This window comes from Drosophila albomicans, chromosome 3 (genome assembly GCF_009650485.2).
Source record: "Drosophila albomicans strain 15112-1751.03 chromosome 3, ASM965048v2, whole genome shotgun sequence".
Classification (NCBI taxonomy): Eukaryota; Metazoa; Arthropoda; class Insecta; order Diptera; family Drosophilidae; genus Drosophila; species Drosophila albomicans.
In genome coordinates this window covers 37494901-37521047 of record NC_047629.2, presented here as the reverse complement: position 1 = coordinate 37521047, position 26147 = coordinate 37494901, and the positions used below count along the sequence as shown (strand labels likewise).

General features: G+C 39.2%; 1 protein-coding gene across 6 annotated transcripts in view; it reads right to left on the bottom strand.

Moving 5' to 3' along the window:
- Positions 1-26147, bottom strand: part of LOC117567855 (palmitoyltransferase app) — a 63912-nt gene that overhangs the window by 11334 nt on the left and 26431 nt on the right. For 4 of the 6 annotated variants that reach the window (XM_034248111.2, XM_034248110.2, XM_034248114.2 and 1 more), the window contains exons 3-5: positions 25674-25714; positions 5219-6612; positions 305-465 (exon numbers count right to left, since the gene is read on the bottom strand). In XM_034248111.2, the coding sequence (XP_034104002.1) occupies positions 305-465; positions 5219-5409 (352 nt within the window). In that variant the 5' untranslated portion in view covers positions 5410-6612; positions 25674-25714. The remainder of the gene's footprint in view (positions 1-304; positions 466-5218; positions 6613-25673; positions 25715-26147) is intronic. The other 2 variants (XM_052004296.1, XM_052004294.1) reach the window with 1 other exon arrangement.

The window sequence follows — 26147 nt, the reverse complement described above, 5'->3', positions numbered from 1 at the left end:
AGGCAACGCAGCGTTCGCCTTTGATGATTTCCATACAGCTTTCTATGTCAGGCCATGCTCATTACTTTTTATGTGCGCCCACAACACACACACACAGACACAGACACTCGCCAACTTAATGAAGTGAAAACAAATACATATATAACATATATATATATATATAAATGTACTTTATACATATATACAGATATATTCATTTATTCCTCAGCGTCTGTGTTTGTTGTATGCCATTCAACAGGCAAACGACCTTGCGCACTTTCCACTTTCCACTCTCAAAGAGTGGACACGCTGCATGTCGACTCACCAATTTGCTTTTCAATATAGGCAGCCTCATCATTGGAGGCACGCGGTATGACGCCGGGATCCGTGAAGGTTGTGCGCAGCAAGGAGCTCATCGTGAAGAAGTACAGCACGGCACCAACGATGGGAATCACCGGATTAATGCGCGTCGCCAAAAATGGGCAGCTGCAAAATGAACGAAATAATGAAAATGAAAGTACACAAATACGGCAGGCAATATATTGGGGTCAGGCATAATATCAAGTTGTAATATACAACAAAGTTATCAAGTTGGTATATGAATAATTTCGTGTCAAATATTTCCCGAATATAAGGTCAACAAAATTGTCATTGACTTTGGAGAACATTAATCAATATAATTGAATTATATTGCGGAGAACTCTAAGCAAATTACTTTGTATTTTTGTATATACATATATGTTATTCATTATGTTATGTATAGTTCAAATGATTTTACTATGAATCAGAAAATTTAAAAATGTTTTTATTATTTCTCTAAGTTAATTGCAAATGGTGTTGAAAAGAAAACCTAATAAGCAAATACTTTTTTTATGACTAGTCGTGTTTAAAGAGAGCATTTCAAACTTTTGACAAATTCCTAGTTTGACACATTCCTTTATTATATGAATAAACAAAAACAATTATTCATTTGGTTAACCACTGGCACTTGTTGAATTTTGCATATATTTTAGTAATGCAATTATTTTCGATTAAAATTTGAAATTTACATTTATTGTGTAACCACAAAAATGCAAAATTGGTCACAAAGCTGCTCTACATTAATAATATTTTAATAATAAATGCGACAGTTTTCTGTTGTTGCATTTTTATGAGTGTTATTCAGCAGTACAATAAGTTATGTTGTCATTGGCCCTCAAGGCTGAAAGTTTCTTAAAATTCCTATAAATCTAAGTATTAGATATTATTATTATTATTATACAAAATAACATACAATAAAATGCATGTACAAATTAATCTAATTTATTTAATGATTATTAACGAGGCATTTATAAATTTACAGGAAAGGTTTGAACAATTGGTAATGAAAGTCTCAAATGAATAAATTTGGAATTAAGTTAACTTCTCTTCCTAACTCACTTAATTATTTTATTTTATCACATTTTAAATTGTAATGGATGAACTTCATTTGAACATTATTTGCCTTAAGGAGTAAATTTTCGTCACGTACTTCACTTCACTTTGGCATGGCAAAAGCAATTTCGTTGAAGAGTGGCAAATGGATAAGAACTATTTGAGAGGTGACAGCATTTAAGGCATAAAAGACTTCGAGTTAAAGTGGTATTGCCACTTAAAGGACATGACTCTCGTAACATGGATTCGTTTAGTTAAGTTTGGTTTGCCTTGCGTTGGCTGGAGCTTTTGGCAATGCCCCAAAAAATGCGTTCGGCCGCACAAATGTGCAACAAGGGAATTGCATTGAGCGTCGACCAGGCGCCAAACAAAAGTAGAATGCTGCGGCACGCAGCATGTGTGTAAGCACCCAACGGAATTGAGGATTGGGGATTGAGATCGGGGATTGGCCCAGGTCTACATTGGGTAATCGGGTACAATGAAGCTGGCCAGCATTGTTAACTCTCCCCTTCGGCCCCTTCTGACTCTCTCGCTCTATCTGTTGTAATGTGTTGCGATGTGCGTGCCAAACGATTTGTGAATAGCAGAAAAGCAGAAGCAGCAGCAGTGCGGTGAAGCGGCGGTGGAAGCATATTCACAACCAGGACATGCACAGTTGCGCGTTGACAGGACACAAGGGACGACCTGAGTATAATGAAAATAATGTGTGACAAGCCCTAGAGCTCAGCTTTGAATTGCCAGCTGCATTTTGGGGCCAGTTGAATGCAGAAAAGGAAAACACAAACTAAACGAAAGCGAAAATAGTTAAATACATTTGTCATGACAATGCTTTCGCCTTTCCGTCTCCCTCTCTTGCTTCATCTCTTTTCAAATGGAGGAAAAAGCATTCAAAAAATGTTTTCCTCGCATTCAGCTGGCAAATCGCTGACAATGCCACATGAAAAGGAAGCCAGTGCATTGCCACTGTGTGTGTGTGTATGTCTGCTACCTTTTTAGCGATTTGCATTTGCCACAGCGCGCAAGCGAGCGCGAGACAACGGAATACAATTTGGCCATAGCCCACGGCGCAGTTCTGGCGCTGCAAAACGGAAGCTGCCTTCGTATGTGTGCCCACCTCTCCCAACTGCAACTGCAACTGCATCTGCACTTAAAAGCATAGGAGATATTGAAATGCCCATAGGTTTCCGCCCTCTTTTTGCTGCCTCACCTGACTCGGCTCGCCTTGACTGCCCTGCTTACCTCTGCCTCACTATGCGCTAATATAAGGCAAGCAATGAAAATAGATTCCCAGCAAAACAAGCGAGCACGTGACTTTTGCAAGTGATCGACAAGTAGTTAACCTGTAATTTTATTATAGACATCATACTAGCAAATATGTAAACTGTATTTAGTTGCAGTCGATTGTTGCATTTAAAGTTGACCTTACAAGAACATTTCTAAGAAACTTAGAATTTAACAAAAATGCATGAATATTAATATATTATTATTAATAACATATTATTATTTTTGAATTAAAAGACTTTCAACGCACTAGCTCAAAATGCATGAATATTTGTATTATTTTTAAAACTAAAAGACTTTTAAAGCGACCCAAGATATATTGCACAAATTTAATATTTAATTCAATACTAAAGAAGCATTGCAAATAAAAATGTAGAAGTAGATTCAGCTGAAAACAGTACTATTAGTTCTAGAACAACAATTTTAAAACCAATACCGTTTCTGCCTAGAATTTCAAGACAACGATTAATTTCTGAAATTTCCTACTTTCAGGGCGAATTGTTCTTGAAAGTATAAACGACTGTTCTCATTATGAAAAATTAAAATTAGAACCAATCGAGCAACATATAACATATGTTAGAAAAATATAAAGAACTTTGGTGGTTCTATAACATAATATATTATATATTACACTTTTATATTAAATACAGAAGGATTATTTCTTAATAGGAAATTCTTTATATCATTCCTGCAAACACGTGCCAACAGAAGCAAAACCTACTTTTAATTTGAATAATAAATATGGTAATTTGTTTGCATTTAATAAAAACATCAGTTATTAAAAATGCTATGGACACAACACTTCAATTGAAAACTTTAAAGTTGATTTGCAACAAACGAAAATGCCCCTTTAGAAGAGTAGTTTTAATAGGCACGTGGTATGGTGGAAATGGTGTCGTGCAGCCGACATTGCAGTTACCGTAGACGTCGAGCTGGCTTTTCGGCAGCGCATAAATTTGGATAGCAAGTTTAAGGCGGCAACCAGAATAACAACAGGCAGGAGAAGCAACAACACGAGCACGAACAACAACAAAAACGAGTCGAGAATTGCAATTCCTTTTATTTTTCGCTTTATTTTCAAGTTTGTATGTGAGCCACACATGCAATTTTGTTGGCGGCGTGTTGAAAACGATTCGTGCAGAAAATGTTGAGCATAATTTTTTCTAATCGTACGAACAGGTCGTACACAAAAAAAAAAAAGAAAACGCATCATTATGCATCCTTTACACATACTCACTCACACACACCTAAATAAATACATATACGTATATAGTTGTTAGCAGATGTGAACGTTTTGCTAACGGCTTTTGCTCTATTTGTATTTGTGCTACGTGACGTGTACGTTATTTGCCAATGCCCATTGCGTATACGCCAGGTTGAACAGCATATACATTGCAATCGAAAGTTAAACATTTGTGGTATTTGCATTTTATTTGTTTGCTTAGTAACGAGACTAGAAATTCGTTAACGCCCACATTCGCCGCAAAGATATTTCATTTTTTGTGCCCAAATAAAATTGTGTGCAAATTATTTCCTTAATTAAAATTCATTTTCTATTGCATGCCATAGAATTTTAATTAGATTTAACTCTGTGTGTGGAGATTAAAGCTTAGGATTAAGTTAAATGGTCGTTGTTTGCCATGGCAACTTCTCATTAAATTAGTCATACAAATTAAATTAGTCGCTTTGCAGACTAATTAAGTTCAAGCTGAAGCTGGATGCGAATAATATCTTCTGAAGGCCAGGCAAAGCAACTAACACTCACAATCTCTTTGTTTCATTAGCATAATAAATCAAACATTGAGTAAGTTAATTAACACACGTTCGTAATTTAAAATTCGATCGAAAATGCAATTTTATTTGAAATAAGAAAAGTCAACAAGGCCAATTGGTTGTCAAGAGTCAAAGATTTGCGACATGCTGTCAATTCGTTGCGCCTGTTGCTGCTCAAGCTCAAGCATCTCAAATGTCTCGACAATCTCTGGCCCTGACCATTTAAAGTCAAGCGATAAATTGACAAATCAAAAGCTGCAACTATTTTCGGAATCTATCCATCTCGTGGCTTGGCAGCTTAAAAGGATAAGAATAAACCACAGAGAAACCAAGCCGAAAAACATGCAAAGTTCGGGCAGGGAATGAGCGAACGAACGAACGGAAAGCACATCCTTTGCTTGGCCAAGCATTACGCATACGCTACGTTGCACAGCAAAATCAGCAGGAGCAGGAGTAGCAGCAATAATTACATGCCATTGGATACGTTGACTCGTCGTCGACGTCGTAGTCGTCTGGTGAGTGACCATTAATGTGGGCGTAATTGGAAACCGAGTAGACCATAAGGGCGTTACAGTTCAAATGGGGGCGTGGCTGGTAAGCTATGCTGCAAATGCTTAATTAGCAACGTATTCATTTTGCAAACAATGCAACCGCACTGAGGCCAAATGAGAAGCAGAGACAGACAGACAGAGAAAACTCGACCAAACACAACACGAAACTGTAGCAGATTGTGTGTTAGTGTGTGTAGTGTGTGTGTGGCTGCAATACTCACTCGAAGGCAAAGAAGAGGGCACTGGTGCCAGTAATCAGGATGCACGTCAAGTAGAAGACACCCGTGTGCGGTGCGGACATTAGCAATCCATCGCAGTAGAATTTATTGCGTCCGGCAAACAGTTCCCATTTGCGTGTGACGCGTTGGTTCGGTGCCATATTACTGCAACAACAACAGCACAGCAGATTCATTGGGATATGCTTCTATGGCTCTGACTCTGTCTGTGGCTCCGTCTCCGGTTGCGGATGCGGCGCTCCTGCTGTTTGTTAGTTGGTAGCGAGTTGCTGGTGACAGTATAGGGATTTTGGGTTTGGGTTTTCAGGATGATGATTGCTGTTGAGGGGGGTTAGTTAGTATGCTTATGGTATTAACTCTTCGCCCGCGCTCGCCCAGTGACAACAGCAGATGACGAGAGCAACTGCAACTGTAACTGTAGCAGCTGCTGGTCTAGCAATTGTAGTGGAGGGATGAACTGGTGAGATGAGGTGCTGCGTTGATGGCCTGAAGCTGACACTGCTCGCTTGCTGCAGTTGACGAAATTGTGCCGGTGTCTGCTCCTCCTCGTGTGCTCTCGTCCTGTCACAGCGGAGTGTTCATGTGTAGCTGTTGATGGGCGTTGGCTCCTTCTCCTTCTTCCAGCAGCAGCAGCATGCAAAAACTGAGTGCGCTGCCTCCTTCTGTTATTTCATGCGTGAAATTCCGCAGGGAATCGTTCGCACTACAACTCTTCTAACTTGATCTCGTTTTGGGGGCTTGTTGTTTGTTTTTTTTTGGTTGCTTGGCTAATTTTTGAGTTGCGTGTCAGTCGTTAAAAAAAGGTAGAATGTAATCAAAATGATGTATGTCCCACGGTCTGCCGCGCGCCGCTGTCCGGTAAACGCTGCTCGTTCAGTTCCAAAAGCAATTTCGTCCACTTTGTTCTGTTGTCCACAGTCCAGAGCGGCATCAGCCACATTGCGTTTCAATTTCCTTTTTCCTTTTTATGCGTTTCGGTTTCTTTTTTCTTTCTTTTCTTGGTATTGTTGTTGTTCTTTGCCAGCTCCACGCGCCTCCTCCGCGCAGCAGCTTTAATTAAAGCAGCGCGGCTGTCATTTCTCAGCTCCTACCTCCTTCCTGTCTGCTCCCTTTCTACTTTCCGCTTTCCTCGTTCCCGTTCCCGCTTCCTTTTGGCTCCTACAACAATTATTTGCTTGGCTTTGTTAACATTTCCTGCCACCGAAGTTGGCTACGATTTGCTTGCTCGCTTCGTCGTCCTTCTTCCTTGTCGTCTTCGTCTGTCTTTTATGATTCAATTATTCGCGCTCGCGAGTTCGCCTGGCGCCGGAGTCCAAGGATTTGTGTGCTGCGGAGAGTTGTTAAAATTGCCTCAGTATTGGACCAGACAGCTGCGTTTCCTGCAATGAATGAAAGAGAGAGCAGAACGTTCGTGGGCATTAGACAGAGCGGGTGAAAGCAAAAAATATAATCATTAAGTTGTTTTGATTAAGAACTTTTGCCAAAGTGCCAAAAAGAATTCCAGTTGGCGCGCACACAAAGAACGCGGCAAGTGAGGAGAGAGGAAAGGGGAAAGGCGAGCGGGAGCAAACGATTCTTTAATGTTTCTTTTATATTTGAATTCCCTTCTCCCCATTTGCTTTCCCCTTTTTATGCTCAGCATGAATGTATGAATGGGCAATTTAAGTGAGTTGCGCTGCAATTATTCATGCTAACCAACTGTTATTGACAGTGCCGTTTAATTAATACTCATAATGGCAGGTAAACTTCTGGCTTCTGACTTTTGTGCGCGGCGCACAAAGTAGATTTACAAAATAAACTCTACAACGGGTCATTAATTAACGAAATTAAAATTTGAAAAAAAAAGAACGGAAAGTCTTTTGAAGCAAAGCATTTTTATAAGAAGGGATTGCTTGAAAGTTTGGGATTATAATGAAGGGCTTAGAATTCAAAGTAACTGTCCTTTAATACAGAAAGTCTTTGAATATCATAAAGCTATTAAGAATGATTTATTATTAAATTCCCAAAATGAAAATATGATTAACTAACTAATTGTAAATAAGAACGAAAAGTTAATTTTTCTTGGTTTAGATATAGAATTTTGTGACGTATTTTTTGGCAGCAATCCCAAAAATCACATCTTACTACGTCAATTGATCAAACAAGTATTATTTGGCACAATAGAAATGTTATTTTAAATTTTTCAATATCATTTTTAAACCTGTTTGTCATACGTTTTATAATTCAAAAATATTATACAAGTTCTGCATAATTTTAAATGACCCATCTCTAATGCGCACTTTAAATATCAATTGAGTTTGTTAACCGTATAAGATATAATTAAATAGAACCAGTTGTTTACTTAATTTCTCATAAGACTTACTAAATATAGAATTCCTCAGAATAAAGTTGAAAACATTTTTCTTTTTGTAGAAGTTTTTTATGTTAGTTCAACACAATTTATATAAACGAAAATGTAAATAGAGCATACACAATGTTAATAAATCAAGGAATGATACTTTAATGATACCCATGAGTTGTAGCTTCCATCCTTGCTTATCTGCCTAAGCAAAGAGTAAAGCATTGGCTGTCGCATAATCAGGGAGTCCATAAATTAAGAGCATTACGTTGACAACAACAACAACACGGCACCGCAATCCATGCAAATACCCATTCACTACGGGTACTCGTTTAATGCGCTTATTCGCTGCATCCGCCCATAGATATTTTGCACTAATAAAGTTAAGCATACGCACTGTGCACCTCTCGGCTCTTGCACGCTCTACCCCAATGTTATCTTAAGGCAAACAGACGCAGCGTACGAATGCCATAAACCAGCGTACTCACACACCCACACATCCAACACACACACGCAAAACAAACTAAACAACAACACGAAGAGTGGGGAGAGCAAAGTAGAGGATTCTTCCATGGGTAAACTACGTTAATTAGGCGCATGTCGTCCATTAAGTAGTTGCTTGGGAAGCTGTCACGCAAAGTTTATGCAAATTGAGCTGCAATTAAGTCGTTGACAACTCCTCCTCCAGCATTCCAACTGCATACACAATTAACAATTAAATACAAAAATAATAACAACAATGAACCAACTACTGATACAACATTAAATGCAATCCATAAGAGAAGTGCCAATTAGAGGCACACACAACATACACAACACAATCTAATTGCACAATTGAAGTGAGAGTTTTGTCTAGTGCGCGATGCTCGATAAACTCATAAATTGCACAGAATGACAGAAAGTGGCCGTAACAACAAAGCCCATCGAAATGTGTGGCAAAATAATAACAATAAAACAACGGCAGCAGCGACAGCGGCAGCAAACGCCAGTGGCAAGGGACGAGATGCTGGCAAGGTTGAAGTGGCACTTGGCAAAGCGCGGCTCGGCTCGGCTTGGCGCCGCGTCGCGTCGCTCAACGCAAATATGCAAATAAATGGCCACTTACGGCAATTCAATACCGAAAGAAAGGCAAAGAGAGAGGACACGGCATAGTTGTGCCTGCGTCTGTGTCGTCTCTCTGTGTGTAGGTCACATATGCAAACAATATGCCAATTTAATGTTTATTAATGTAATAAAACAAAGACAACAGCGGCGCACATGTTTGCATTATTAAATTACAACAAAACAGACATAAGTACAAAGAGAGAGAGGGAGAGAAACATTAGTTCCACTTCCTCTTGAAGGGAAGCTGACATTGTAATTGCGGCTGCGGTTGCGTATACGTATTTTGCAATACATCAAATACTTGAACACCACACACACATAGAGCGTGCACTTGATGCTGTCCAGAGTCGCGTGTGCCGCAATGCCACTACAGTTTCCACCTCTTCTACTCCCTCTGCTCCTACTTCTCTCTAGTCCCTTCTATGGCTTCCCTTTACAACACTCCGCTTGCTGGCCGGCATCGCTTCGCCTCGCATCGGTAACCGTTACTCATACGCATGCATGGCGAGTACACTTAACATTCAGGCGGGCACACTCATACTCTCACTCACACTCGCACTCACTGTGAGTGCACTCGCTGCCACGCGTCCAACTCAGGCTCAGTCTCTGCTTTGCTGTGGCGCTGCTCGACTGGGCTCATTCATTTACGCAACACGCCTCATGCCCATTTACCACCGCCCCCCACTTATTAAACAAACAAACACACAGACGCACACACACACACTTAAACATAAACACACACATTTAAATGTAGATGTAGGTGTATGGCCTGCAAATGAATAGTGCAGCAGTCTCTCTCTCTCTCTCTCTCTCTGGGTGTGTTTGTGCAAAGTGCGAGGCAGTTCAAGTTGTTGTCGCTGTTAAGTGTTACCAGAGAGATTCTCTCTCTGGACTTGCCACACGTAACTGCACAATATGTATGCATAGTTGTGCCCAGGAGTTGTGGTAATCAACGGCAACAGCAACAACACACAAACAGCTGTAACCATGGTGCGGACAATGATATCGAGCAATCGACTAAGCATCAAGTTACGCACTCAATGTGAATTGACTTGAGGATTTTGATTGTAAATGCTGCTTAAGCACTTGGCTTTTTGCACAGCTTAAATTGCCAACAAGTCACAATTTATGGGCGCTTATAGATTACATCATTGATTATCAAAAATTACAGTTTGGCATACAAATATTTTTGGTTCGTTTTTATACGATTCTTTATTTAAAGCCTAAAGTTATCATTCATGTTTTTTGAGTACCGATAAGCTAAGAAGTATGCTACATTTCGTAATTCATTTTCATTTTATTAATTTAATAAAAAACAACAAAAATTAGAAATTTAATTTAATTAAAGAAAAAAATATGTTAAATTTCCTTTACAATTTCTCATCCCTGTTTAAAAATATAAAAGTTATCTATTAGCGAGTATGCTTATTCAAATAAATATAATATACAAATATTATAATATAAATAAAAGAAAATACAAATATAACAAAATTATAGCAAACTTTTAAAAACCACATATTATTTTATCTCATTTATTAAAAAAGAAAATACAGTTTTAAATTAAGTAACAGAAGTTGATAGTCAATAAAGAGCTTTCTTCTTTAGTCACATTTTATATTGTTTACAATAAATTATTAAAGCTGCCAGTTCAACCTGAACTCGACCTTTACTGCTTGACTAATTGTAAATGCCAATCGAATTCTATTTAAGAAATACCCAAAACATAAAAAAGCTAATATGCCTTTCGCGTGATCATGATTAATTTACTTTGAGTAGCTACACGTATAGTATTCGCTCTCCCTCTCTCTCTCTTTGTGCCCTTTCAACTTTTTGATCTTATGCTAAACTCTGCACACACAAATGTTGCAACACAAAAAAGCGTTACAAAAGCGAAAGCTACAACTAAAATCTGAGAAATGCTAAAATATGAAAACATATTTGCAACAATTTCGTTGAAACGAACATTTCCTCGCATCCGACAACATGGCGTTCAATTCCGTTAATGTAACACAACACTCACATACCATACACTCTCTACACACACATCCTTAGATTTCATGTTTGCTCTTTGTTGTTGTCGTTGTAATCGTTGCCGACGTCGCCGACAATTTCCTCGGTATTGCCATGGTCATCATCGTCGTCGCCATCAGCGTTTGTTTCACGTTTTGTCGCACATTTTATTCCTCTGTTCGTCCAATAGAAGCAAACAAAAGAAACGACAATCGAGACTGATGAACTAATGGATACCCTATAAGAAACTTGTCTTTATTGTTTTTTTTATTTTAAAATTGAATACTTTGATTGCTGAGTCGAACTAGTTGACTTAGGTCAATTTTGTTTTCATTTCATTTTGCTGGAAATTTTCTTTTACGTATACTTATTATTTCCTATGCTTATTTTATAGTTGGATTAATTTATTACTACAAGACTTTAGTAAACTTATGTATCGCCAAGCTCTCTTTCGTTTTTACCATAATATATCTTACAATCTATTATATATAACAACCTTTAAAATAACTATGGTAAATGACAATACACACTTCTTTGTGATTTTCACTACATAAAGAAGTGAGTCAAACTTTTTCGTACTGAATTTATACAGAGTATAAAGTTTGCACCCATTTTCATTAGCATTTTTTTCAATTTAATTATGCGCCACCATTTTAATTAAGAGAACACACATTTTTCCGAATATTATTACAAGCAAAACAAAGATTCTCATCACGCTCCACCTCGATAATCCCGCGAGGGTATAAAGAAAAGGAAAACTAAAGCTGCCAGCGTCGTAAAATAGCGAATTTTATACATTGTTTGTGTCGCGTTCGAGAATGAATGTTACTATATGAGTGTGTGTGTGCAGACTGTGTGTGTTTCTGGTATCTGTTGTTAATCTTTGCACATTGTTTTGCTTTAATTTCTAAATTCCTGTCCATTTGGCAGCTGATGCCAACTTTTGTTTGTCCATTTGCCGTCGCATCGCATCGCATCGCTTCGATTTCAGTTTCATTTTGTTTCATTTGCTGTGTGCTCGAAAAACTATTCAACTATTTCTGCTGATGAACTGTTGTTTTTTGTGTGCTTGCAAGGGAGAGTAAGAAGAACTAAGTTGAGCTCGCTTTTGGCTTGCCTCGGATTTCTATTTGGAAATCTCCATGATGTTCACAAATGATGCCCATTGAAGCGCACTAAATTAAATGCCATTTGCCGTTTGCTTTCCGTTGTTTCTGCCAACTTTGCATAATTGTGGTCCAGTTTCTTATCATAGCCACCGTTAATTTAGCTGCCACACTGTCAACGTTTTGTGCTTCGAGAGAGTGAAATTGTTTTGTGGTTTTCCATCTGACAGACTCGAAACACAAATGGAATTCACCAGAAATGCTTTGAATTAATGCAAGCCAAACAAACTGAGAATCTATCTTTCACAAACCAATTAAGAGCCAGGCGAAGAAACTAATATGGATTATGTGGTTGTATGGCAAAAAGTTTGTTGTGATTCCATTAATTGATTCACAGATAACTTGATCAATTAATAGTTTTATGATGCTTGCTGCTGTTTGCTTTATTGTCGGAAAAACTAAAGCAATTAAGAGATGTGGAGTTTCGAAAAAAGCATAAACTAAAGTTTGCCTTTTAATTGCAGTTTTCACAAGACTTTGACTTGGAATAAATATCCTGATTAGTACAGCTAATTTAATGTATTAGACTTAGACTTCAATAGATTTAAAATTAAATAGCGAGAGATTATGTATGTGTATTTTAACTTATTTTCCTTATTATTATTATTTATTTATTTGGTAAAAGTTATTAAACTAAATAAAAAAAACCTTTGTTGAATACATTCTAAGCACTTTATTTGTTCAATTGTCTATATAGCAATGGATTCCATTAGTATTTCAATTTATTTTCTAAATGTCTCTCTTAAGACTTGTCTAACTGCTGCATTAAGTAAATATGAACATAAATACAAATAAATGCTCCTCAATCTCAATAAATATAATAAAAGATACATAGCAAATGCCATTAACCTGCGCTGTTTGCTTTGACATTACATAAGATAAACAAACACATATGTTTGTGCTTTGTTATACTCGCTACACTGAACACTCTTAAAAGCTGTTTTCCTTTTGCACAATAGATAACATTTCATATTGTTTAATCGGCTGCTAACGCCCCAACATACTTTTGATTTACTTACTAAATCGAATCGCAAAAGATTCGGCTGCCATTCACATTCACATTCGCACACACACACACAAACACACACTCAATTGCCTGTGGCTCAATAACTATTATGTGCAAATGTGTATCGAGCTGATGGCTATTTGTTTATCTTATGTTTTTTGTTGGTCGGTCGGTCTCTTGGATGGAAACACGCCTTCCCACTCAAAAAACGTCTTGAGATTTTTACAAACGACTTGTTTTTGGCCGTTACGCTCTGGATTATTGCTTCTAACAGCTTTTATTTATCATCGATTTTGGCATCGTTTTGATCATCGTCGTCCATTTGCTATTCATTTTCATGCTTCAATGCTCGACCTTACTTTCAATTTCACACGATATCTCTTCTCGCTTTTTTCGATTTTTGGTCAAATTTTGAATTATGATTCAATTAAATTTCAATCAGAAATCAATGAATTTCCAATATTCAGGAGAGTGTGCGTGTGTGTTTGTGTGCTTGTCGCATGTGGCACAAAATTGGTGCTGTAATCAAAAACTTTGTTTTACATGCAACTGCAGCAGTGGCAAAGGCAACGGCAATGGCAACGTTCAGCCCCAAAAACTATGCAATGGCAAAATTGCAAAAATCAAAATTGCAAAGCTATGTAATAGTCGGGCTTGTGTGTGTATGTGTGTGTGACACAAATTGAGCACGACACGAAAAACTGCCAAACATTTCAATAAAGTTGCGCAGCAGCGACGTCGACTGCGCTTCCTCTAAGATTGCCAAACGCAGATTGTTTAAAAATTTAGTTTTATGAGCAGCGCAGCGTCGCATCGTGTCGTCTGCCCCTGATGCATGGCAGACTGACACAAACATGTGTTAGCGCTGCGACAAGACAAGGCGCATATAAAAGGAGAGGAGAGTGGATAGAGGGGAGGCGGTGGCCAGCGGGGGCAATATGAGGAGGCAGCAGCAGTGGCAGAGCGCCATTTGTCAACCGTCGGCTAGCATGCAGATTTCTACGCTTGTTTGTCTGCCAGCTAGCTTGTTTGTTTGCCAGTTGGGTATGAGTGCAGCTTGTGGGTACTCATACTCGCACTCACACTCACACTCATACTCGTGTATTCATACTCACTGCCACAATGGACCCAGCGTCAGTCTTTTGTTCTGCAACTTGTTGTTGTCGCTGACAGGCTTTGTTTGAGTTTTGAGTTTATATTTTTGCTTGCTGCTTGCAGAATTATAGCTGGCCAAGCAAAACTAAATTTAAGCCACTAACGAACGAGCGAACGATGTGTGTGTATGTGTTCGTGTTCGACTTTGCCTGCTGGCCATTTGCCTGATTAAAGCAGAAACTAAAAGGCAGGTCATGATTAACGGCAATAACGTTCGCCCATTTTGGCCTAAACGCGCCAAGAGTGCGCCACTCACGTTTAACCAATTTCGGCACGCGCCGCAGTCAACACGCACAGCAAAAAACGAGTGAGTGGGAAATTTAGGAGGGAAACCGAGGGAGAGAGAGAAAACATCATGAGCTTGGAGAATCCTTCTCGCTTTTTATGGCAATGGGTTTTTGTTGTTGTTGCTGGGACTGAAGCTGATGCTGCTGCTTTTTGCTCGAACATTTGCGCAATAAAATTGTAAAACAAAGTGCCAACACTCAAAAATCTATTGTGCCAGCCACACAAAAATAGGCAAAAAACAAAAAGAAATAAATAGCGCAAGCACAAAAAAAAGCAGCGTAAGAATTGTAAACAGCAAAAACTGGGATTTGAGGGGACTTTTGCCACATTGCGTTGTTTGTTGTTGGCGAGTTTTTTTTATGTGCGCATCATCAAAGAGGACTCGAAATCAACGACATGAATGAAGAAACGACGCCCTTACTTTAACACCCTGAATAATACCCCACATAAGCATCGTTTATGCGTTCAAAATACCCCATCAACTATTTGCACTTGTCAACGAATGTCCTCTTTAAGTAACATTCCTTAATAATAGATAACATTTCAGTTAATTATGTATTCCAAGCAGAAAAACTACTTAGTTCTAACTATGATTGTTTGGTAATGCAGAACTTATCACAATTTTTCGTCGCTCTTGAATACTAAACAGCTTAATTTATTAAGTTATGGTCTGCTTCAAGAATAATATGAGTTTGAAACTCAAATTATTGAATCTAATAATAAAGTTCCTCATAGTTAATATATAAAAACAAAAAGAAAGTGGTTAAAATTTGTTTTGTAAAGAATAAATCTCTAAGAAAGTGGGTCTTTCTATAAGAAAACAAATAAACTGCGTTTTGTGTAGATAGTTATTTAACTCAAAATTTAAATAATATAATACATAGTATATAAAATATTAATATATTTATGAAGGAAAGTCTTCTTCATACAACTATATAGAGAAATGTGTTTTAAAAAAGTTTTCTTTAACATATAATTAGCTTTAACCAGTATTTGACATGCGTCTCGACTATGTTAATGTTTCGCTTTGTTATTCCTCTAAGAAGTTAATTAATTTTACACTCTACAATGTTGTCTAGCAAGTAGCCAAGCTTGAATTTTTTGCGACAAGACAATATTAAATGCGAGAATATTTTAGTTTACACCATGACGTTATTCAACGATCGAATTGAATCACAACATCGGTTAATTTTCTGAATAAGATAGTTTCTTAATATTTAATCAGTGAACTAGATCGTTCGTTCGATTTGTTTTTACCAAGATTGTTCATTGTTCGAATTCGTTTTCCATCATATTTATTTGGTCGCTTTGCTTTGTTTTAAGATAACTCTTATTTTTATAACAAATATTCAGAAAAAACAAAGGATCAAAAGTGAACAACTGAACAAGAACGAACTAAGGAACCAAAAAAAGTTCCTTCACTTTACCATATATCATAATTTTTGTTCGTTCATTCATTCATGAACAATCCAATTAAGCACCAAATAATGCATGAATATTAACATTAGTTTTTGAGAAGTTTAGCGAAAGTTTGAATATCTTTTCAAGCAAAGTTGTCAAGAGTATCTCGTAGTCGCACAGTAGATTTTTTTGGCGTGGCCTGGCGTTGATTGCTGCAGTTGTTATGGAGGTGTCGAAGAGGTTGAGCCCCGTGTTCAGCCACTTCGTTAAACTCATGAAAATCATTTAACAGCAGCATGCACCACTCACGCTAAAAGTGAGTGACGAACGAACGGATGTGAGAAGCAAACGAACAAGGAAGAGGAGCAGAAGCAGGAGTGTGAGTGTGAGTGGAAGTTGGAGCAGAGGTCTTTTGCATCTTTGGCAAAGGCTAAAAAGGTGCGCACCGCAAGGTCGTCGAGAGCAGAAGCTGGCGGAGCTTAAAGAGCAAATTGATTTAGCGCGTGCAAGCGGAAACAGCTGTAGACGATGAGGTGACGTTGACGTAAGGCACAAACAGGAGCAGATTGCGATGAGGAGAAGAAGATGCAGGCCAGGAGATGAAGTTTACGTTTATGTTCCGGTTATATCGTGCCCAGATGTAAAGCCTTTTAGGGCAACGGCAACGTCAGCGCCAGCGACGCCTTGGACGAGGGCAATGAAATGAGATTAATGCAAAACAGCAACCAACAGATGCCCGTAAAAAGAGCAAACAGTGGAATGGATGGGAGCACGTGGTAAATACAAACCAGCGCGCTGACTGCGACGCATTTCCCACTGCATATCCTTACAACACTCTTTTTCCTTATTCGTTTTTCCTTTTTTTTTTTTTTGTGGAGCAGCGGGAAGGGCGGGAGGTCTCGACTTGCTGGCATGGAAAATGCAATTTATTATGCAAAATGAAAAACACTCGAAGTAAGGCGACAGCAAGGACCGACGACAGACGACGGATGGAAGAAGGAGGACAATCCGCAGACAGAGACCGACATGGTGTCATCGGGAAGTCAGACAAGAAGAGAGCGCAGCGCAACGCGGCGCACAATGCGCGTTATTATAGCGCCAACAATAACAGCAACTGGCGGATATAAACATAATTCAATTTTTATTTAATTCTGTACAACAAACACAATAAATCCTGCTCGACTTGCTGCATGCTGCACGTTCGCTCTCTCTTTACCCCCTTTGGAGTCTAGCCAAACTGTCGCTGTCGCTTCGCTGTCGTGCACTTTGGAAGCCAAACGAGCTAAATTTCGCCAGAGGAAAAAAGAGATACTCGCAATAGTTCACAAAAACTCGAACAACCTGCGTAAATGTCAACTGTTGACTCATTTGAGTGCTGGCACTTCAAATGACTTTGGCCAAGCGATGCGGGTGACTAGCTTTCAGTCGTCACAGCTTTTGTGGTTAAAGCCACTTTGGCGACATTCTGGCCACAGCTAATTCGAGTTCAAGCACAATGATAATAGATATTATCGCTTTGCGAGAATGCCTTTAAACAGAGCTTAACGGCGTCTCTGCTTAAGTCGCAAAGTAAACAGGATTTGACGAAGCCACGCCATTATCGTTTGAATGCATATTAATGAGCTTCGTCCTGTGCTCCGGCTTAATCACGTTCCATCCCGGAAAAAGGCTGCCTGCCTGGCAGGTCTGGGTCAATAGGGCAAAAAGTCGAAGCCTTCCACTAATTGTCAACCCAAATCAAAGGCGCCCTTAACTTCCCTGAGGACGCAAATTATATAAAATATTTACACGTCAAGTGTCACGAGTCTCTGTCTAAATATATGTATATGCCAGAAGAGAAAAGGAAATAACAAAAAAAGGCAGCTAAAAAACGACGCAAATTGTTTATTTTTAGCACGTTTATAAGCCATCCGAAAAGGTTAAGTCAGCGTCGCCATTGACCCAACCCTCAAAGCTCATGAATATGACGGGTCCTTCTTTTTCTCTGTTGTTTTGTTGGATTAGGTCACACTTTACATAATTAATTGTAATCACACGCAGAGAGAAAAGAAACAACGCAAAAACGTCACGAAATGAAAGCGAACAACACAAACTGCCTTGGGATAGTCGGGGAAAATCCTATTTTAATGTTAGTTGAATTAGGCGGAATTTGTTGCAACTTGATTGATGAAACATCAAGTCATTATATTTGTTTCTGTCACTTTTGGCTGCTATTTGCAATATGTTTATTAAACACAATAGGAAATTGAATGGACTAAATGGGGATGAATGACAAAGTCAGTTGCTTCAACTTATAGCAAGTGATGCTATTTGATTAACATGATTGATTATTTATTGACGACTTTCTGAAATTAATTTTTACTCAAACATGGATGAAAGATGCTCGCTACACAAAGTAAAACCGTGTGGTAGCAACGTAAAAATATACCAAACTAAGTACTTAAATAATTCTAAATATAGTGCGTAAAATCGTAAAAATATATCAAATTAATTACCGGAATGAAAATTCAAACTGTGCCAGATTATCTTCCAAACAATATAAGAAGACTACCTACTTCTTAAAATTCTTAGATTTTTTCTTTGCAAATCTTATTGTGTAAGGCCACAACATGAAGATATAGTAAATGTATAATTTTTAACTTTTTACCAACTTAATAATTCTTATCACATGGTTTTAATAGCAAACTGTACTGAAATTAAATATTCCTACCTTGATCAACTTATTTACAGCACAGATGTTACTGCAGTTTTGGTCAACATTTTTCAACTCAAGTTTCTAAACATTCTCATGGCACATAACAAAACCCTTTTACATGAAGCGACAAATAAAATGTCACGTCCATCAGTGTCAGAAAGTTGTAACAACTCTTTTGCCAAACAGTTTAAATACTTGTCACAGTCACTTTAAGCTGCAACCCCGTAATCAGAACACAATTTAGATGGCAATCAAGCGAACCGTGCTTGGCCTTTACTTTCGGTTGGAGTGTGTTTGGAAATACACCAAAATGCTCCAACGATGAAATTCGAGTTCAAAGGCAAAAGGCGAAAGTTATTTATGCGTAAACACGCGCACTTTGACATGAAAGTTGAAGCCGAGAGAGCCGAGAGTTGAATGTCAACAACGCGAATGCGGTCGAAATTAAATATTTGGTTTTTCGCAGGCATGCAGAATCAGGCCTAAATGTGCTAAACGTACACACACAGAGTTATGCAGGCCAGGCCAGACCAAGGTCCGGGGAGAGGAAGGGCAAAACGTCTAAATAAATTGGTGTCATTTTAAAAATTTCCCAAAGGTGGCATGTTTAACTTGACCCGACCGACGAGCGACGAGCAAGAACGTGGACAACAATGGGGTCGTCAGCTGTGTGCCGGGCTTAAGCTGAAAATCAAACCATTTGTTAGGGACAAGCAGCAGACATGACAACGCTGCATGTATTACTCACACACACACACACACACGAAGTTGCTGGGCTTGTGTGTGTGACGCATGGCTGCAATTCTGTTGCGACTCCTTTAACCGCAATGTACGAGGAGCAGGATAATATTTCAAGAATGATTTCTTATATGGCTTACAGAAGCACCCAAAAAGCGACCCGACGAACAAAGCCACCCACCGACCGATCCACATTGACCCTCAAGAGCGCAGTGCAGTCGCAGTCGCTGTCGCCGGTCGAACGCTCGCCCTTCGTTGACACTGGGCTCTGGGTCAAAGCGAAAGTGGCACATTTTGGGTTGAAAATTTGTGCACTATCTAGGTTACTGTGACAGCATCGTCGTCGTGGATGTTGTTGTTATTGTTTTTGTTGTCGTAGTTTTCCCTCGAGTTGTTGTTATTATTATTGTTTTTGTTTGTGCTTTGGTTGTGCAGCCTGGCCTACAGCACACACACACACACATTCATACACACTCTCGCCAAGAGCCAAATAAACATTTTCTGGGCTCTCGGACTCACGTGCCACGTGCCACGTGGTTGAACTTGTGCGCCATTTTTATTGCCGCTGCCTGCGCCATTGTTTTGCCTGTCTACGTTCGCTCTCTCTTTCCCTCTCACTCTCTCGCTTTCTCATTCTAACGCTCTCCCATATGCTATTTGTTGTTTTTGTGTTGATGTTTTTGCTCCACAAGATTTCAGTGCAGTTTATCTGTTTACTTGCCGCCAGCTTCCCTCTGCTTCCCTCTTCTGCTTTATACTTTCGCTCTTCAGTTCTCCCATTTGCTAGTCCTGGTCCTTGTTCTTCTACGACGCGAGTTTTTGTTTATCCAAGTGCTTAAACTCTTTGCGCACTTTTCGGGTGGGTTTTGTGCTGGCTGCAGAAACTTTAAAATAAACTTGCCCGAAACTTTCTAAACCAATTAATTGCAATTTCATGCGTAATTAATTTGAGCTGCATAACGTGTTGGCAAGTTTTAGTTTTCCACAGCTTTCCATTGGCCACGAGGGGCAATAAATGGAAATTAAGCAGCCCAAGATAAATAGTACAATGTTTTCTTCAGCAAAATCTCTGCAAGCAGCTATGCAAGCCACAAAACAACTTCCATCAAGGATAAGTTTTTCCTGTTGACTTCCCAAAAAAGTATTCTAGCATTACTTAAATTTGTTTTGACAAGCAAGACAAGACAAAGCAACTAACAATACACCAATCAATATGTTTTTTATGAAAATAAACTGCAAATAGAAAATAAAATTTAATTGGTGCAGTTCATTAGGATTAAAGTTCTTAATATAATATATCAAAAAAAGTTTCCTAACTGTATTATAATTCCATTCATTAAATTTTATTCTAAATTTCGGTAAATAGTAAATAGTATTATCAGTTAGAATAATATTCTAAAATATGGAATAATCACTTGAAAACCGTCATGAAGATTTTTGATCTTAAGAAAAACAACGGAATGTAAATATATAAATAACTCGTTTTTTAAATCAAATCAAATTAAATTCCTTGTGACTGCCCTTAATCAAATAATTTGAATTTCGCCAATTTTCAGAGATCTGCAGCTTCACAAATATTTCAAATTACATCGATGAGCACTTCACGTTCAATTGATTATGCCATTTCATATGCCAAAGAACATTCAATCATTTCAAGTAGAAGCAAATTGTTTGCTCCTTACAAAACTATTTATTGAGCAACAGCTTCAAAACGTTAACAAATAAGCTAGGGCAAGTTAGCTTTTGCTTTGCCCCCAATAAGTATGCTACAAAATTTATTGATTTGAGTGCAAAATGCACAAGCAATTTGTCCGCTTTAAGAGAGAGCAAGAGAGAGTCCTTTAATATGCAGTCTAGGATGTGCACATTGAAAAAGCGAAAGTCGAATGTCAGCGCAATCGAGAAATGAAGTCATGTCCATGTCGTGGGCAGCTGCCGCTGACCGGAAAGCGGCTTATAAATTGGGTCATTTGCCAATAGCCGAGTAAGCCACTTGCACTTTTAATAGCAGGTCGTCCCCGAAAAACCAAAGAGACTACGTGCCACTTCCTGCTGCCCCGTCCCAGCCATAATAATTTTAACCTTATAAATTGAGCAAGCATTGCCAGGCGGCAGCTTGTTCGCCACAATTTTGCAAACTTGCGTGCAACCAGAAGAGACAGCGACAGCCACTAGAAGAGTGGGCAAGAAAAAGGACAAAGTGGGAGAGGGAGATGGAAAGTGAAAGGACAGTAGACGGACGAACGGACGACACCCGCACGTCCGCAGTGCAACCCACAAGAAGCAAAACTGACAAAGTAGCAGCCCGACCACTTCCTTTTGTTTAAGCTCTGCCTGTGACACTGGCCCTCGTTTGCGGCAAGTGCTTTACCATATAATGGCGATGCCACACACAAACATACACACACACATACCTACTCTATACATATGCAACTTGCATATGTTGCAACCCCTCTGCGTTTTCAATTCCTGCTGCAATCGTTGCGGCTCGTTATAAATTGACCGCATTATTTTGCTCAATTTAACTCGAGTTTGTGGCAAAGTTTTCAACTTAATATCTCATAAGTGCTGAGTGTGCATATCGAACAGTGCCTCCCCTCCCTCAATTGCTTTCCCTTCCCTCCCTCTATCCATCGCCAGTTTAGCCCACATATGTTCTACACTCCTTTTTGGCGTTTATCTCACTCACACACGCTCATTTCCGTCGTTTGCTACCAGTTGTAAAATTAACAGGGTCGTCCTCCTCATCTCCTCCCCTTCTACATCCTTCAGTGGCCTTCACCATTTACCGTTTTGCCGTTTTCCGTTCGGTTTTTCGCTTTCGTTTGGCATAATTTTTTTATTAGGTCATGCCGCGGCAGCCATTGAAATAGCAGCGACGTCGACAGCGCTGCAGCTGCATACCTTCTGTCACTCTCACTCTCGGAATTTTTTGCTGCATACTTTTGGGCTGACTATTAAAATTTTTATGCATTTCTACCCAAAAAATAAACAAAATTGCAATTTCAATTTTATAATTTTAATAGCCTCACAGTAAGGTCTTTAGGCAGCCAGCAGCTTGTGAAAAAGCGTGCAAAAGGGTTAATAGTGAATATAAATGGTTATAAGCGGCGCTTATGTTGGACTTAAAGTACTAATAAAATGTGAAATACGTGAGACTAGTGCACTTAATTCTGAACCAAAAATATCCTTTAAATTACAGCTGCTTTTACAAAGTTTAAATTGAACAGTTGGTATTGGTTATCCTGCATTTAATTTACTAGTTTTGGAGTCTCTTAAGTGCTGAACCATAATCAATTGCAGTTTTCCCAATTCAACAATTGCTTCAAAAGTTTTTGGTAAACAAGCAGTGGATAAAAACGAAAAGTTTTAAAAGAGACAAAAGTTATTTCTTAAGAGAGAAAAGTATTTAAGCAAGGAAAAAATAGAGCTCTTAAGAAACAATAATCGTCAATTGAATTTTGTTTTTAATTGAAATATTATGTTTATTCTTTCAATCACAAAGTATTTGAAATAACTTTGATTCAGCAGCAGTTCATTTACCTTGTTAGGGTCTGCATTATGATGACTGAAAGTTTATTAAAAAAATATGCCAAAGAATATTCACGTTCAACTTAATGATGGTTTAAGCATAAAGAACAACAAAGTCGCATTCGTAATTACATTTCGAGTGTGCTTCATTTTTTTGAATAGAAAGGGCCCGAAACTCATTAAAAGAAATGTATACCGACAAATAAAAACAAAAAATGTAGAAGAAAAAAGAGGAGAAAAAAATGAAAATGATAATTTAGAACACTTCAAGCTTTGCCCATTAATACAGGAAAACAGAGACAGCGTGCAACGCTGCTGGAAGGTTGGAGGTTGGCGCTCGTTGCTGTCAGTTGCCTGACCTGAGAACTTGCTGCGACGACCTAACTAAACATTCAGCGAATTATTTAGCAGGTCAGTCGAGTGTGCAGCCCAGCGAATGGGTCCAAGTATCGCAACAACACTGTCGAGGACAGCAGCAAGAGGACAGCAAATCAATGCGGGCTTATGGCTTCAACCTGTGGCACGTAGTTCACGTTGCCAGCGTTGGCTCCTGTCACTACCTTTGTTTATTTACCCAGCAACTTGAGCAAATTAAATGAGCGCCCAAGTGTCACGTTGCAGCATTTTTCAAACAGTTCCCCTTCACGAAGTACGACAAATCAAGCAACTTCAGGAAGTAAAGTCAAGACGAGACTTGGCCAAAAAAAGCCAAGTAACCAGGCAATCTTCTGTAGCCTGCAGGAACAACAAGCCAGCTAGCTTAATGTAAATACAGTCTGTATTATCCTTGGCATGAATCCCGAGCTAAATTGCTAGCTGCAAGTAACTGAACATAACTAACAGAAGAAGGAGTGCATGTTGTACTTGGGCTCTTTTTTTTCACCAAGCAAGTAATTTTTCATATTTTTTGTTGCCTTTGCTTTGTTGGCCAGATAATGAAAATGCGAGTCAAAGGAGAGCGACCAAAAGTTTTTAATATAATTTGGAATTAACTAAAGTGGCAGCTGCGCTTTGTGAGTCAAAGTTGTTGGAGTTGTAGCTGTAGTTGTTGTGGCGCTTTCTTTATTGCTGCTCTCTCTGCTCGCCCCCGACTTGATAGCGGCGGTTGTGTTGCGTATACGCAGCGTGGCTTTTGGCTAAAAGTTTGCCCTACATTTGCAAAATAGTAGTGAGCATAGTGAGAATATATAGAGAGGCATATACGAGTTGTTCCATGCGGCCACTTCACAACTCGCTCGCAACTCGAGTTCATAAAACTTTGATACACAGTGTCACACTGACTAAGTCTATAAATACTCGGGGGAAATGGGATTTTCCGGAGAACATAAGCACACTTCCTCCTCTCTTCGTTCTTTCCCGGTTCGGAGCGGATCGGGGCCAATGCAAATCAACTTGCCAACAGTCGGACATATCGCATCGATAACAATTTCCATTCTCTGATAAACTGCAGTCACATTGTGTGTGCGAGTGTGTGTGTTGAGTGTGTGTTTTACTGTGTGTGAGTGTCAGTTACTGTCAGTTTTGGGTTTGCTGCTTGCCTCTGTCTTTCTGCCGCACCGTTGTCAGAGCAAACTTTCGACTTATCTCTTAAGCCGCATAACTTTGCATAAATATGAAGCTATTCAGCAAAACTACCACAAAGCTTCAACAAGACCCAACAGCAGCAGCAGCAGCCGAAGCAGCAGCATAAAAACATTACAAAACTGCCCTTAGACCGCCAACTGTTTTCATGTCAACAGCATCAGCAACAACAACAGCAACAACAACGCCAACCAAACTATTGTGTTTTGCTGGTATGGAGAAAAAACGGGAGGAAATCTTATTATATTTATTATATTAAAAACAACAAGGCAAACACAAAACTAGTCAACTTTTCCGATGACGGCACTACTTTAAGAGATTTGCATAAATTTCCAGAATAAACAATATACGAAAGTCTCAGGACTTCGGGATTTCTGGACTCCAACTCCTGCATGTTCTCGACCAAAAGTCATTCATTTCAACTGTCAACTGGCGGGCAAACAAAAAAATGGCAGGATTCACAGCGACTTTGCTCTCTGTATATAAATTTATACATTTAATATATGATTATTACTATGAACTTTTATATGAATATATGTATATGTGTACATACATACATATATGTCACATATACTTTCGATGCCATTGTTGACAACCACAACCATGAGGACATCAAGGAGTTATCGATAATTCAGCAAAAACACAGACACTAACAATATTGTTGTCGTCGGCTGCAGCTGGCGTTTGGTATAGCGAATGTTGTTGTTTTCGCAAGTCACACAAACACACTCAGAGAAACACACTCGCCGCACACACACACACACACATGTTCGCCAAATACTTCATTTTATCTGACAGACGCGCGGCGACATCGCGTAACGTCCTCCCCACGTCGCAGTAAATGAGAACAGCAGCGGAGTTCAGTTAAGTTGAGTTCAGTTGAGATGAGTGCTTGTCACAGGATTGGGGCAGTCAATCTGCCTGCCTCTGTTCCTTCCCCTCTCTCCCCGCTTCCCTCTCTGCCATTATGGCCCATAGCCGATGCTCTGCGGTTGACATGAGAGCTGTCTGAGCGTTGTGTTTATCCCGGGTCGGCGGTTATTGGGGGTTATTGCCCGCCAAGCTTGACTGACTGGATACCATCAGCCACACACACACACACAGTCGAACACTCGAACACACACTCTCATACATAAACTCAGTGGGCCACTCACATGTCGTAGGTCAAACAAAATGTTTGCTGATGTTGTTGACGCTTGGTTATGGATTTATGACACTTTGGTCATTGCGGTTGTCAGTTTTCGTTAAAAGTTCCAGCCAACCAGCTACCAACTTTACGACTTAGCCTGTTTCAATCTTTGCCACCCGCTTCCCACACCTTTTTTGTTTTTTTTTTGAGCAACTGCTTGACATGTAGAGCTTGTCAAATTCGACACGCTTTAGCTATAAATGAGAGGGAGAGTGTAATGTTGGGGAGGGTTATTTACCTTTTGTCGTCGTTTGCCGTTTTCCGTTTTTGCTCGTTGAACTGCAAATAGAGACAAGCAGAAATCAGATTATTAATAGTCAGAACGTGACATACGCACAGAAATCTATGCACTAACACACACACTCGCAATCGCACACATACTCACACATGCACAGATGGCGCCATCATTTATCATAGGGAGAGAAATTTTTGTCAACAGAACTTTGCGCGTATTTCCGTTGAAATGTTGGCTATTAATTCACTGGCCATAACAAGCGGAAGCAAACACACACACATACACACACACGCACAGTCGCTCACATTCGTAACAACGTCGTGTTCGTAGTGGCCATTAATAATGCAACAGCTGGGGCAAACGCTTGTCAATATTAACTAAAACCAATTATGCAGCAATTGAAAAACTATTAAATTACGTATACGCCATGTGGGCAGACAACGATGAAACGACATCAGACGGATAGTCAGACACACA